General features: G+C 48.3%; 1 protein-coding gene across 1 annotated transcript in view; it reads right to left on the bottom strand.

Annotated features, from left to right (window-relative positions):
- LMBR1 (limb development membrane protein 1) overlaps positions 1–15001 on the bottom strand; it is a 387912-nt gene that overhangs the window by 310038 nt on the left and 62873 nt on the right. The window contains exon 3 of the mRNA XM_082259842.1: positions 7503–7542. Within this exon, the coding sequence (XP_082115968.1) occupies positions 7503–7542 (40 nt within the window). The remainder of the gene's footprint in view (positions 1–7502; positions 7543–15001) is intronic.

The following is a 15001-nucleotide window of genomic DNA, read 5'->3' as shown; positions in this document are numbered from 1 at the left end:
AAGTGGTGCTGCAGTGTAAAAGGGGGGGGGGGCTGTGTGACGTAAAAGGGAAGGACTGATGACACTGTTGTAAAAGGGGAAACTAATGTAATGGGGAGGGGCTGTAATGTGATATAAACCGAGTCGTAGCACAAACGTGAGTCTTTGACCTTTGCTGGATACCACTTTTAATGGCCGAGAAATTTAATTCAATAACCCTGATATATTATATTAGTCTTGTTATAAAAAAGGTAAAAAGAAAACTATAAAAGAAAAAAAAAACAAAAAGGATACCGGCCCTACTACAAACTTGTGTAGTTTCAATCCTTTGCATAGTCTTTGCATCACTCTGGGGACCCATAGAGCAACACCATGTTATAGAGCTGCCTCTTAGACCTAGAGACCACAGGCATGGTTACACTAACCTTTGGGTCTATTTGCACTCTGCAAAGCAAGCAATTACTACTTGCCAAACTCTGCTGCAGTAAAACTTGCTGAAAGATCTTTGAACACTTCTAGATGTGTCAGATGCCCAGTTCTCTGTGTTATTTTGCAACCCCATATATATCACTACTGTGTGCTGTAGTGGCACAGCCAATGAATGAAACAAGGCATTTACGGAAGGTCTTCAAAAGCACAGAGTAGTGATATAGGGGGTGGCAAAATAACAACACAGAGGACCAGCTTGATAACAGAAAGCCTGTAAAGAGGTACAAGCAGAAAGCTGAAGTGTCAGTGGTCTAAAAGTGCTCTCATCAATGCCCTAGTAGTTCACGAAGAACTACAAGTCTGTCTTCTGCAGTGGCAATTTTTTCAAACAAGGCATTTCAAAGCATAGGTTCTCTTTAAATGTCTGCCCCAGGATTTGTACAGTCTCAAGACTTTTGTCATTTTTAAACTACATGTCTTTAAGTATAACTAAAAGGCAAAAATCTGATTTTTGTAAGATCTTACCGTAAAATCCTTTTCTCTTAGCTCATTGACAGACGTAGTCTTCTTGATTCACAAGAACTGGGTTATGTTGTCTCCGCAGGAGTAGGACTAGGCAGAAAGAAAAAACGTTCTGGCTCCACCCTAGGGGCAGTCCCAGAGGGTATATCCTCCCTCTCTCTGCTACAAGGCATCAGTTCTGTCACAAAGCAGCAACAGAGAATTTAACCCAACTCAATGATAGAGGGGCGGGTACTACGTCTGTCAATGAGCTAAGAGAAAAGGATTTTACGGTAAGATCTTACAAAAATCCGATTTTCTCTGTCGCTCATTGACAGACGTAGTCTTCTTGATTCACAAGAACTGGGACATCCAGAAGCAGTGCCACAAATGAGGGGTGGGATTGACAGAAATCAAAATTCAATCTAGAAGGCCCAACCGGAGCCAACCAGAAGTATCAAAGGACTCATCGAGTAAACAGATGAGACCTACCCCACAAATCCTCGAGGTAGACCAACAGTCTCCTCAAACAGTGGCCTGCAGGAACCTTGCGGCCAGAAGAGGCATCTGACGATGCCATCACATAAACCTTATAAAATATTGTAAAGGTATGAACCGACGACTAAACAGTCGCCTTGAAAACCTGAATCACTGACGCCTGATGGTGGAAGGTCCAGGAAACTCTAAGCGCCCGAGTAGAATGCGCCTTAACAGGGAACGGGGGATCCCGACCCTTAGATAAAATAAGCCTATACCACCGTCTGTCTGATCCATCTAAAGATGGTCGCAGCAGAACAGGCAACCCCTTCTTAGGGCCATCCGTGATCACAAACAGTGAATCCGTCTTACAAATTGAATCCGTAGTATTCAAATATATCCTGATCGCCCGAACTACCTCCAAGGAATGCCATGCAAATTCTCGAGGATGATTGGGCTAAGGACATAGGAAGGACAATACACTGTCCTCATTCAATGAAACTTTGAAACCACCTTAGGAAGGAAGGATGGATTCGGATGAAGAACAACCTTATCCCTATGAACCACCAGATCTGGGGAACAACAGGATAATGCAGCCAGTTCTGACACCCTGCGTGCAGAAGTGATAGCCACCAAGAAGGCCACCTTCTGGGATAAAGTAAGCAAGGGAATCTCCCTGATATTTTCAAAGGGAGGTGTCTGAAGAACCGACAGCACCAAATTAAGATCCCAGGATGGTAACGGCGCGTGCACTGGCGGAGCCAGGGGTCGCACCCCCTGGATGAAATTCCGCACCAAGGAATGAGTAGCCAAAGGCTTCTGAAAGAAGATAGCAAATGCTGAAACCAGACCCTTGATAACACTCAAGGCCAGCTTCTGCTCAACTCCCTGTTGCAGAAAAGCCAATATTCGGGCTACCGAATACAGATGTAGATGGAAACCAAGGGATTCACACCACACAATATAAGACTTCCATGTACGATGTTAATCTTTCTGGAAGTCGCTTTCCTTGTTTTAACTAGAGTAGGAATAACTGAAGCTGACAATCCCTTGTCCTTCAGCACCTGGGTCTCAATAACCAGGCCGTTTAAAAACCAGCGATCGTAAAGCAGGATGGAAGATCGGTCCCTGAGACAGTAGATCCTCCCTGAGAGGAAGTCTCCACGGGACGTCCGCCACCAGTCTGACCAAGTCGGCGTATCAAGCTCGACAAGGCCAGTCCAGAGCTACCAGGATTACTGGAATTCCTTCCTCCTCTATCCTGCGAAGAAGTCTTGGCAGTAACCCAAGAGGAGGGAAGGCATACATTAGCTGGTATTGCCCCCACGGGGTGACCAGTGCTTCTGCGGTCTCTGCTAGAGGATCGCGGGAGCGAGCCACGAATCTCTGTACTTTTTCTGTTGAATCGTGATGCCAATAGATCCACATCCGGGGTGCCCCAACGTAGGCACAACTGGTGGAAAACTTCTGGATGGAGGGACCATTCCCCCTGATCCGGAGTCTGACGGCTGAGATAATCTGCCTGCCAATTTTCCACCCCGGAATGAACACCGCAGAGATAGCTGGAACAAATCGTTCCGCCCAGCGAAGAATGCAAGCCACTTCCTTGGCCGCTCGGACACTCTTGGTGCCCCCCTGGTGATTGACATAAGCCACGGCCGTGGCGTTGTCCGACTGGATCCGAACCGGGCTGCCCTGGAGCTGCTCGGTCCAGTGAATCAGACAAAGTCTGATCGCTCTCAGTTCCAATACATTTATCGGCAACCTGGATTCTTCCAGGGACCAAAGTCCCTGGACAGATAACTGACCGAGAATTCCTCCCCATCCGGATAGACTGGCATCCGTGGTCACTATCGTCCAATATATTGGCAGAAATGACTTTCCCTGGCTGAGCATTGGAGACCGAAGCCACCAGACCAGAGACTCTATGGTCTGTTTGCTCAATCGAATCCGATTGTCCAGGGATTCCGGATTCCGATTCCATCTGAGAAGAATCTCTTGCTGAAGAATTCGGGTATGGGACTGGGCAAATGGGACTGCTACGAAGGAAGCCACCATCAACCCCAGAACCCTCATGCAAGTTCGAAGAGAAGACCAGCTGTTGGATAGTAACAACTGGACTGCTGATTGAATCTTCCGGAGTTTCCCTACCGGAAGGAAAACTCTTGTCCTGACTGTGTCTAGAATTAGACCCAGATATTCGAGCCTCTGGGTGGGAACCAGAAATGACTTTTGCTGGTTCACCAGCCACCCGAATTCCTGTAAAGAAATTATAGTAATTTCTATGTTTTGTAGCAGGGTCTGAGGAGACTCTGCATGAAGCAGGAGATCGTCTAGGAAACCTAGAATCGATATGCCTCTTTGGCGCAGTAGTGCCAACATTGGGGCCAACACCTTCGTGAAGACCCGAGGAGCCGTGGCGAGACCGAAAGGTAACGCCACAAACTGATAGTGGTTCTCTTCTACGGAAAAGCGTAGAAACCACTGATGTCCTGCGAAAATGGGAATGTGAAGATAGGCATCCTTGATGTCTATGGACGCTAGGACATCCCCTGGATGCAGGAAGGCTGCTACTGTGCGAATGGATTCCATCTTGAATTTTCTTATGTTGAGAAAGGAATTGAGTGCCCTTAAGTCCAGAATTGGACGCACTTTGCCCTCTTTCCTGGGTATTGTAAATAGGTTTGAATAAAACCCCTGAAAACGTTCTGTCCAAGGAACGTGGACTACCACTCCTTGTTGTAGTAAATCCGTGACTGCTCTCCGTAGATCTTCTAGACGATCAGGGGATAGTCGGATATTGGAAGGGAAGAATCGCGCCGGTGGGAGAGATCGAAACTAGATCTTGTACCCTGACCTTATGACTTCGCAAACCCACTTGCCCGGGATTCTGGAAGGCCATGGATCCGGGAACCGGCGAAGACGTCCCCCCACCCCAATTATGGGTGGGGGCGCACCTTCAGGCTTTGGTCGACTTACCTTCAGGTCTGGAGGGGGCGGGCTTTTGCTTGCCCGACCAACGTCCCCTGAAGCCTCCTGAAGGAGCTTTGGAGGACTTAATTTTTTCACCAGCGGGACGAAAAAACTTTTTGTGAGCAGAGAAAGAAGGCCCTCGTCTTTGACGAGGTCCTTTACCTTTAACATTTTGCGGTAAAAAGGTGCTCTTTCCTCCCTTAATGATCTCATCTAAGTTGGCTCCAAATAGACGCTCTCCTAAAAAGGGGATATTAGCCAATGCTTTTTTGGAACCTTGGTCGGCTAACCAACCTTTTAGCCACAGTGTACGCCTGAGAACCACTGCTGAAACTGATGCTCGCGCCAATAATGGAGTGGCGTCTAACGCCGCATCACACACAAACTGTAACCCCTGTATCATTTGTTCCAACAAATCTGATACCGCCTGAGGGACTTCTTCTAAGTCCCGGCGTAACCACTTGGTCCATTCAGTTACAGTCTGCGAAACCAGTCCAATAGCAATTATTGGTCTGAAAGCTGATCCAATCAAGGAAAACATGGTGCGAGACATAGCTTCTATCTTGCGATCCACTGGATCTTTAAAAGACGGAGCGTCTTCTAAAGGAATAACCGTGGCTTTATTCAATCTAGCAATTGGTGAATCCACCACAGGTGGTTCTGTCCATTTCTTAATGAGGGTTTCCTCAAACGGATAACGCCTGTTAATGCGTTTAGAAATAGCAGAAGTGCGTTTTGGCAGACTCCATTCTTCTTTGATTGGATTGTCAAAACATTTGGGCAATGGAAAAACCTTCGCCACTTTGATGCGTTTTTTAGTTTTAGATTTCAGTTTCAGCTATTTCCGATGGAGTACCCTGTAATCTTAAGGTTTCTTGAACAGATACAATGAGTGCGTTTACCAACGCTTCCTCTCGGGCTATGGCTGATGCCGAAACATCCTCCTCACTGTCTGAAGAGACAGTACCCGAGCCACCAATCCCAGATGAGGTACCTGCAACTGCAGAAATAGGCTCAGATTCTGAATCCGAAGTTTCAGATAATATGGGGTTAGGCGGGGGCTTGCGCCCTGTCCCTGACAAGCCACTTCCACCCGGGACACAAAAGTTTCCATAATAGCTGACAATGATTCAATTGTCAGTGGGGTGCTGGAGGATCCTGCAGACCCCTCGAAGGGATCTGGTGGAGATACATGAGTGGCAGGGTCCATGTTAATCCAGGACACTTTGCCAGTAAAAAAGAAAAAACATCTCTTTTTTTTTTTTTTTTTAAATAAAAAATACCTCTTTTTTTTTTCTTTTTTATGTGTATCCCCCTAGCGCAATAGCGCCCCTCAGAGTACCTGCTTCTCGATCCCCACAGAGAGAGAGGGACCCTCAAGGCTCACCACCCGATGCAGAGAAGTTTCCAACCAACTGCAGTCAGCGTCTGTCTTTTACAGACTGGAAAGAGCTGTGTTAGTTTTCCCGGGTAGAAGGACGTGGCTCCGCCCCCTGTGTACGCCTTCCGGCGTTCCCAGCTCTCCACGAGGTAGCTGGGCTCATCAAACATGGCCACCCCCATACAGGAGACAATAGACTCCAAAAACATGGCGGCCGGCGTGACCTGAGGACATTCATGCACCCGGTCTACGGCAAAATGGCGGCGGACTGCCGAAATCGTTTTTCCCAGCACATCCACCTGCATCTCTGCTAAATGGCGGTTTATCGAATTGCAGGAGGTACACTATAATTAAAGGTAGGATTATACCTCCTATGTCTGCTGTAATACTACAGTCTGCTGGGTAGAGTGTTAGCTCTCAAACCAAGTCCACTTCCCACCAAACACATGCTGTATTTACAAGGGGGACTTTTAGTGTCAGACAGATACTGACCATGTATGGAGGGGCCCATAATTCATACTGCCTCATAACGAGGAAAAAAGGGAACGTTTACTCACCATACTGAACCGACAGGCACCCTCTCTTCACAATACCCTCTCCACCGGGGTGGGGAGTTGTGGACCACTGCGGACGCCTCGACTCTCTGGTTCCTGGCGCCCATGCGAGACTTTTAACTCGCAAGGTCAGTCCCTCCAATGGGACTCCGTCGCGGCCGACCCAGCGCGGAGCTCTGGTCTGCACGCGCTCGTAGGCAGAAACCGGGGTGACCACTGGATCTCAACATCCAGCCCGTCGCCCGGCCCCGCATACTTACTTGAATGTGTCGCGGCCGACCAAGCGCAATGCAATGGTCTGCGCGCGCTCGTAGGCCGGCTGGGGTGACTACTAGTGTCGCCCAGTCCGGCATATTTGCTTGAAGATCTCACAGGAAAAAACACTGGAGAAAACTACCTAAAAAAAAAAAATATTTTTTCTAAAAAAAACTTGCCAGGACCAGAGATCCCAGCAAGGAACTTAGGCCCTTACTCCTGACTAGACAGAAAAAAACTGATGCCTTGTAGCAGAGAGAGGGAGGATATACCCTCTGGGACTGCCCCTAGGGTGGAGCCAGAACGTTTTTTCTTTCTGCCTAGTCCTACTCCTGCGGAGACAACATAACCCAGTTCTTGTGAATCAAGAAGACTACGTCTGTCAATGAGCGACAGAGAAATTTTTCCCCCTCCGAGGCTTGGATAAAGGGGAGAGCCATTAGAACTCCTGTCAGGTTTTTTATTGCTCTTAAATACAGCGCAGTAGTAGTAAATCATATAATAATTGCATTTTTTTATAGAGATTGTTTTACTTAACATTCTGATACAACTTTGTGTATTAGTACTGCTTGGACCTTGAAGAAGGGGACACACCCCAAATGCTTGTCCTGAAAATGTGAATGTTGCTGCAAATAAAAAAAAGTCTTGTGTGAACTTGAATCATCAGTTCAGGTGACTGCTGAGATGCAATAAATGACCTAAGATTATCAGCGTAATACTGGTTTCTTCTTACACCCATCGCACAATAAAATGCACCTGCACCATTTTGGGCAACACAATTCATCACAATGCACACAATAATCAAATCTGTGTTTTGGGCTCCGAATTGCAGGTACATTGCTTTACACGATATATGTGATTTGGGTGCTATTTTAGAATGAAACAACTTTCCTGACAACTTCACTCTCCAAAATGTAATGTACTGTGTGAAAAAAAAGGAAAAGCATACGCACGAAACACGGTTGACTGTAGCGTCCTCATCCTCTTGCTCATCTGTAACATAAAAAGAACTATTATACATAACTTTAAAACAAAGCTGTAATACCACTCAGATAAATGGGTTAATACAAAAAAAAAAAAAAAAGCAATAGCTAAAAATACAAAAATGTTACTGTGGGGTCAAGGAATCATTAATGGACAGGTTGGGGAAAGATGCCTTATCTTAAAAGCAGAGCTCCAGCCCGCCCACGGAAAAATGAAAGTCAGCAGCTACACATACTGTATACTGTAAACAGGTACCCGCTACCCCTCCCCCCCCCCCCCCCGAAATGTTCCAAATGTGGCACCGGAGTGGGGGGAAGAGACAGATAAGCGGAGCTTTTGGGTGGAACAGCCATATAATATGTCGAAGGACCACTGCTGATACAGACAGCCTTGAGGCCAAGGGAGCCACATACAAACTGCAGCCCCTGAACCAACTCGTCCGCCACATCCGCAAAAGCAGGGGGAGGCTTCTTCCCCTCCAGATCCCAGCCTAAAAGTTTAGCCCGCTCGGTCAGAGTTTGCGACTAGTGCCGAACTAGTCACAGTGAACATATGGTGGGCCTGAGCTTCCCCTCTCCTATCAGCCGGTTCTTTAGAAGCCGGGGACACCTCAACCGGGATTAAGGTAGAATTATTCAATCTGGAACCCAGCAACTCAAATACAGGTGGGACTGTCCACATTTTAAGCAGGGAATCCTCATCAGAATACCGCATAGCAAAATACTTAGGGACAACCCCACTGTTTTGCGACAAATATGTAAAAAAAAGTGGGAAAGGTGAACACCCTTGCCCCTTTGGAGGGCCTGTGGTTGGCAAAAGGCACCGATGCCTCAGACGCAGCCACATCCTCCATTTTCAAGGCTTCACGCACAGATAAAAAACAAACAATCAGGGGAGGGACGTTGACTTCAATCCTGCAAGGGGGGCCCACAGATGGATTACCTACTGGATCCTGCAAAAAAACGAGGAGGTCGCCCTCTGAGCCCCTCCATAGAGGCCTGCATAACAGGAAATAGCCCCCCTAAAAGGGACCACCCACCGTGACGGGGACATGCAGGCACGGTACCACGATGGTCTCACAGTGCTAAAATGAGCAGGTGCCCTACAAAATAATAGAGGCATGGCTACCATCAAAAAAAAACCTCCCCCACAGCGCCACCCCTTCTAAAGAGGGCGCCAAGATGGCCGCATGGCCTAGTAGGCCAAAAGCTGTGGCCTAAATTTTTTGTGGACGCCCAGCTGCACAGATCCCATCCAAAGGAAAAGCAGGGGCTTCAGCTAACCCCACTTGGGCGGCCCACCCAACGGAGGCAATCGAATGGGCCGCATGGCCTAGCAGGCCACAGCCCACGTTTTAGTGGAAGCCCAGCACAAGCAGACCACCCAGGGGCAGTGGAGGGGAGGGCGAATGCCCAAACGGAAAGTACCCTCAGCCACACTCAGCGGGGAACCACCCCACAAGTAGGCCGCAAAGCCACGGCCTAAATTTTTGGCCGGATCCGGCCGCGTGAGGCACAGACCCGCAGATGCTGCTAAACCATCTGCTCCCCTAGCCAAACAGCAACAGCAGCAGTGAGCCCATACGACATCCCTGCCCTGGGTCACCGACCGCCATGGTGGCAGGGAATCCTACTCAACCCCCCCCCCCCCCCCCCTGCACACCAGGAAAAAAAATCCAGCCAGCAGCAACCCCTACAAGCCCCCTCTTAAGAGCATGTGGAAAAAGCCAGCTCATAACCTCACCAGGGAGGGGAAGGGGGAGCGGCAGACCCACAGTGACCACCAAAATTTTAGAGGGGCTGGGGAGAGAGAGAGAGGAACCCGGGGGTCCCAACATCCCAGGGAGGGGCCCATTTTCACACCAATACCCTCCAGGGGAAGAGGGGAGACCACTACTTACCAAACCAGAAACAGGGTGGGCACCGCTCAGGACAAATCACCTCTCCATTGGAATGGAGACTTTTAACTCGCAGGCCAGCCCCTGTCCAGTGGGGCTATGTCATGGCCAACCTAGCGTGGAGCTGAGGCCTGAACGCGCTCACTGGCCAGACTGGGGGGACCCTCTGGATCTAGATTATCAAGTCCGTCGCCCAGTCCGGCAGTTGATTATAGATTCTCACAGGAACAAAATAAAGATAGGAAAATATTCCATTTAAAAGGAAAAAAGTGCCAGGACCAGACAGCCCAGCAAGGAACTAGGTCCTTACTCCTGACTAGGCAGAAAGAAAAAATTGAGTGCCTATAGCGGAGAGTGGGAGTATACCACCCTGGGACTGCCCCATAGGCATAGTCGAGCTTTATCCTGCCTAGTATCCTACTCCTCTAGGGGGCAGTATAACTCAATGGTCAAGAAGATAAGGAGCTGTGTCTGTCAATTCATGAAAGAGAAACTTATATTTTTTTTATTTTAGCACAAAAGCAAGTATTTGACACATTTTCATAATATTGCTCAAAATAAGTATTATAACATTCCTTTCTCAGGCTTTTCACGGGAGAAAAAGTGAATGGCCAGCAAGCTTGCTTGCAGTGGTGTTGGTAGTTCTTTATTTTGTAGAACTACTGCCTCCTGGAAGGTGGACTGAAAAAGCAGCAAACATAGCAAGTGCTGCAGAATTCTTCTTAGTGGCCCATTCAGACCTGTCTGTTCTTGTGTGTTTTAATGCATTTTAGGTCAAGCATTACCATGCATTGCATCCTAAATGGACTGCCAACACACAAGAACAGAAAAAAACATGACGTGACCAGACACCCAGAGGATTTATCACATATCTAATAGGTGATTTACCCATCGGGAGTCGATGAGTGGGGACACAAGGAGGGGAGCACAGCACAGAATTGTATTATCGTATATGCTAATGGCAAAAGTTAACCAGGACTGCACTTTTTGAAGCTTTATTTAACTACTAACACTTCACTAGTATATGGAAACGTGTAGAATGTATATGAACTTTTTATAGATACATTTTTTTTGTTCATTTTAATGCATCTTCTATTGTTGCATTTAGTTTAAGGCGGACAGCATTTTTATGCAGATTGGTAGCTCATAACAGATTGGGACAGCACTGTGGTTTCACATATACTTTTCTTTAAATGGCACCTGTGCCAAGCAAGCGGCCCACTATGTTCACTACACAGCAGGGCAGTCGATCAGCACAGGACCGAGAAGAGTAAGGCAAGCACTCTAACAGACTACTAGAGTAATATTCAGCTTCCACAGACATCCCACAGGCATAGCATATGCACACTTACATTGGCTCAAGCTGGACTATTTAACAATGCTAAAAAATCCATACCTGGAATTCAGTTTAAAGCTAATAAAGGGTCCCAGTCTAGGTTACATGGTTAAAGTTGGAATAATAAAAATTATATTTTTGACTTACCGTAAAATCCATTTCTCTGATGTTCCTTTGACGGACACAGCTCCTTAGACTCTTGACCAGTGGGTTATACTGACCCCTACAGGAGTAGGACACTAGGCAGAAAAAATAACTTGACTACGCCTGTGGGCAGTCCCAGAAGGTATACTCCCCCTTTATGCTATAGGTACTCAGTTTTGTTACAAGCAGTGTCAGAATTATTACATCTCCATAAAGGGGTGGGTGCTGTGTCCATCAATTAACATCAGAGAAATGGATTTTACGGTAAGTCAAAAAATTGGATTTTTGACTTACTGTAAAATCCATTTCTCTGATGTTCATTGATGGACACAGCTCCTGATCCTCTTAACCATTTGTTATACTGCCCCTACAGGAGTAGGACACTAGGCAGAAAAAAAAAGTCTGGCTTGGCCTAAGGGAAGTGCCTGGGGTATACTCCTCCTCTGCTATTAGGTACTCCGTTTTGTTACAAGCAGTCAGAAGAATTACAACTCCACAGAGGGGTGGGTGCTGTGTCCGTCAATGAAGATCAGAGAAATGGATTTTATGGTAAGTCAAAAATCCCATTTTCTCTTTTGTTCATTGACGGACACAGCTCCTGATCTTCTTAACCATTGGGACGTCCCAAAGCAGTGTTAAACATGATGGGTGGGAACAGCGAAAAGAAACTCCCAAGGCTAACTATAGCCAACCAAAACAATTGGAGCTCACCTGAAAAACAACAATACCCCCTCAAAGAGGACCAGGGCCTCTAAACTGCAGCCTGCAAAACATTGCCGCCAAAAGAAGCATCCACAGATGCCAATACATCCACTTTATAGAACTTTGTGAAAGTGAGCACCGATGACCAGATGGCCGCCTTGCAAACTTGCACCACGGATGCCTGATGACAGAAGGACCAGGAGGCACTGAGCGCCGAGTAGAGTGTGCCTTGACAGGGAAAGGAGGAACCTGACCCTTGATTGAATCACTGTCTGTCTGATCCATCTGGAAATGGTCGCAGAGGAAACAAAAAAACCTTTTCCAAGGCCCATCCATGAGCAAAAATAGTGAGTCTGCCTTCCAAAAAGACTCCATAGCTGCCAGGACCACATCCAAGGCATGCAAAGCAATATCCTTTGGATGTGTTGGCCTGGGACACAGGGAAGGCAACGCAATATCTTCATTCACATGAAAATCAGACAATTCCGACATCCTGCGCGCAGAGGTGAAAGCCACCAAAAAGGCCACCTTCTGGGACAGCGTAAGCAGGGGAATCTCCCCTGAAAGACAGAGCATCAAATCGAGGTCCCAAGGCGGCAACAGAGACTACACTGGAGGGGTCAAGTACCTAACTCCATGAAGAAAAGTACGCACCAGGGAGTATGTGGCCAAGAGCCGATGAAAGAAGACCGCTAAGGCCGACACCTGACCCTTGACAGTACTCCAGGCCAGTTTCTGCTAAACCCCCAATGAAGGAAGGTCCAGATCCGAGCAACTGAAAAAGAGCGAGGATGAACCCCAAGAGACTTAAACTTCGCAATTTAAACCACGTACGATGGTAAATCTTCCTAGGAGTACGTTTCCTATCTTTTAACAGCGTTAGAATCACCGACTCAGACAAACCTCTATCCATCAGCACCTAGGGTTCAACAGCCAAGCCGTCAAAGCCAGCGACTGTAAAGCAGGATGGAAGACTGGTCCTTGGGACAGCAGATTCTCCCTGAGAGGAAGCTCCCAAGGAAAGTCGGGGACCAGCCATATCAGATCGGCGTACCAAGCCCAGTGAGGCCAATCCAGGGCCACTAAGATGATCGAAATCCCTTCTGCCTCGATCCTGCATAGAAGTCTTGGCAGAAGCTTGAGAGGAGGGAAGTCATCAATCAGTCCATACTGACCCCAAGGGCCAACAGCGCATCTGTGGCATCCGCCAGAGGATCCCGTGACCGTGCCACATACCTCTGCACCTTTCTGTTGAGCCGGGATGCCAACAGAGCCACCTCGGGGATGCCCAACCGAAGAAACAACTGATGAAACACCTCCGGATAGAGGGACCACTCCCTTTGGTCCAACGCCTGCCGACTGAGGTAATCCACCTGCCAGTTTTCCACCCCGGGAATGTGTACAGAGGGTAGGGCTGGAACAAACCATTCTGCCCACCTTAGAATGCCGGCTATCTCCAGAGTCACCAGTACACTTCTTGTGCCCCCCTGGTGATTGACATAAGCCACGGCAGTTGCAATGTCCAATTGAATGAGCACTGGACATCCCTGAAGACAATCCATCCAATGTTCCAGGCACAGTCTGATTGCTCGGAGTTCCAACACATTGATCAGTAGTCTGGACTCTTCCAGTGTCCAGATCCCCTGAGCAGAATTTTGGACACCTCCCCAGCTGGACAGGCTGGCATCCGTGGTGACCACTGTCCAATACAAGGGGAGGAAGGATTTTCCCAGCCGAAGCACAAAGCCACCATATTAGGGACTCTTTCGTTCCTTGGCTCAGCCGGGTCCGATTGTCCATAGACTGTGGATTCTTGTCCCATTAGGCCAGAATCTTCCTTGCAGGGACCTCTTATGGAACTGTGCAAAAGGAACCGCCTCGAAGGAAGACCCCATCAGGCCCAGTACACACATGCAAATCCGGAGGGATGACTATCTGCTGGACAGCAGGAGATAAAATGCAGCATGTAGCTTCTGGAGTTTGTCTAGAGGAAGGAGCACTCTGGCTAAGACCGAGTCTAGAGTCAGACCCAGATAGTCTAGCTTTGTGGACAGAACCAGAGCTGACTTCTGAAAATTCAGAATTCAGCCAAACTTCCTCAAGCTTGTATGGGGATTTCAAGGTTTTCCCCCAGATCATTAGGAGACTCCTCTCGCAGAAGGAGGACATCCAAATAGCCCAGTAGTGCAAACCCCCTATTGGCATAACAATGCTAGCACCGGGGCCAACACTTTCGAGAAGACTCGAGGAGCAGAGGTGAGACCAAAGGATAACGCCACAAACTGATAATGCTCCTCTCCCACGGGAAAACTGAGGAAGCGCTGGAGACCGACACATATTGGAATGTGAAGGTAAGTGTCCTTGATGTTGAAGGAGGCAAGAAAATCCCCCTTATGCAGGGCAGCCACCCCCGTGCGAACAGACTATTCTGAATTTCTGCATAAAGCAGTTCAGTGCCTTGAGGTCCAGAATTGGACGCACCTTGCCTTCCTTCCTGGGGACTGTAAAAAGGTTTGAGGAAAACCCCTGAAAACCTTCCAAAGTCAGAACCGGGACCATCACCTTTTAAAAGTAAAAAATAGCCTTTAAGCCAACTGGGGACAGTCGCAAGTTGGAAGGAAGAACCTTACCGGAGGGTTAGAACTAAACTCGATCTTGTAGCCAGACCGAATTACCTCTTGGACCCATTTGTTCTTGTACTAGGGGAATACACGGATCAGAAAACCAGCGAAGACACCCCCCCCCCAAGGGCTCCAATACATTGTCAGTAAACCCTGAGGTCCCCACAGCCTCTGAGAGGAGGATCAGGTGGGGAAATATGCTACAAAGACTTCATGAGTCAATAGGGGGACCCCACAAGAAAAAAGGTGTAAAAACACTAAGCCCCCCCCCCCGGCAGCACCAACCGGTCGCCAGTAACCGAGCACCTAATCGATCCTCAGCAGAGGGAGAGAACCCCATCAGACTCACCACCCAGCTCCCACCGCCCACAGGGTTCCACTGTCATGCCTGCCGCTATTTTCAATGGCAAGCCACAAAATGACCACCAGACTACATATACATGGCTGCCACGCATTGACCACACAGGCTACAGCAAAAATGGCTGCCCTTCGTGGCACCGCGAGGCTCCCAGGGACCCATAAGGGATCCCTAGGCCTAAGAAAACGGGACAGGCAGGAAGCTAGGTCCCTGGCAGGAGCTCCCACCAAGTACAGCTCCCCCCCATCGCCAACACAGCACTCTACCCCCACCCCAAGGGTGGACCAGGCCGCACGCCGCACAGTGTCGGTAAAGGAAGGGGTGGATGGGGGCCGATATTGCCCACAGGGACCACCAGACCGATGAGGGGGGTGCCTAACGGGAAGGAGGGGAACCCAGGAGTCCAATCA

The sequence above is a fragment of the Pelophylax lessonae genome, assembly GCF_965119305.1.
Source record: "Pelophylax lessonae genome assembly, chromosome: 5".
In the NCBI taxonomy this organism is placed as follows: Eukaryota; Metazoa; Chordata; class Amphibia; order Anura; family Ranidae; genus Pelophylax; species Pelophylax lessonae.
This window is presented reverse-complemented; position numbering and strand designations above follow the sequence as displayed.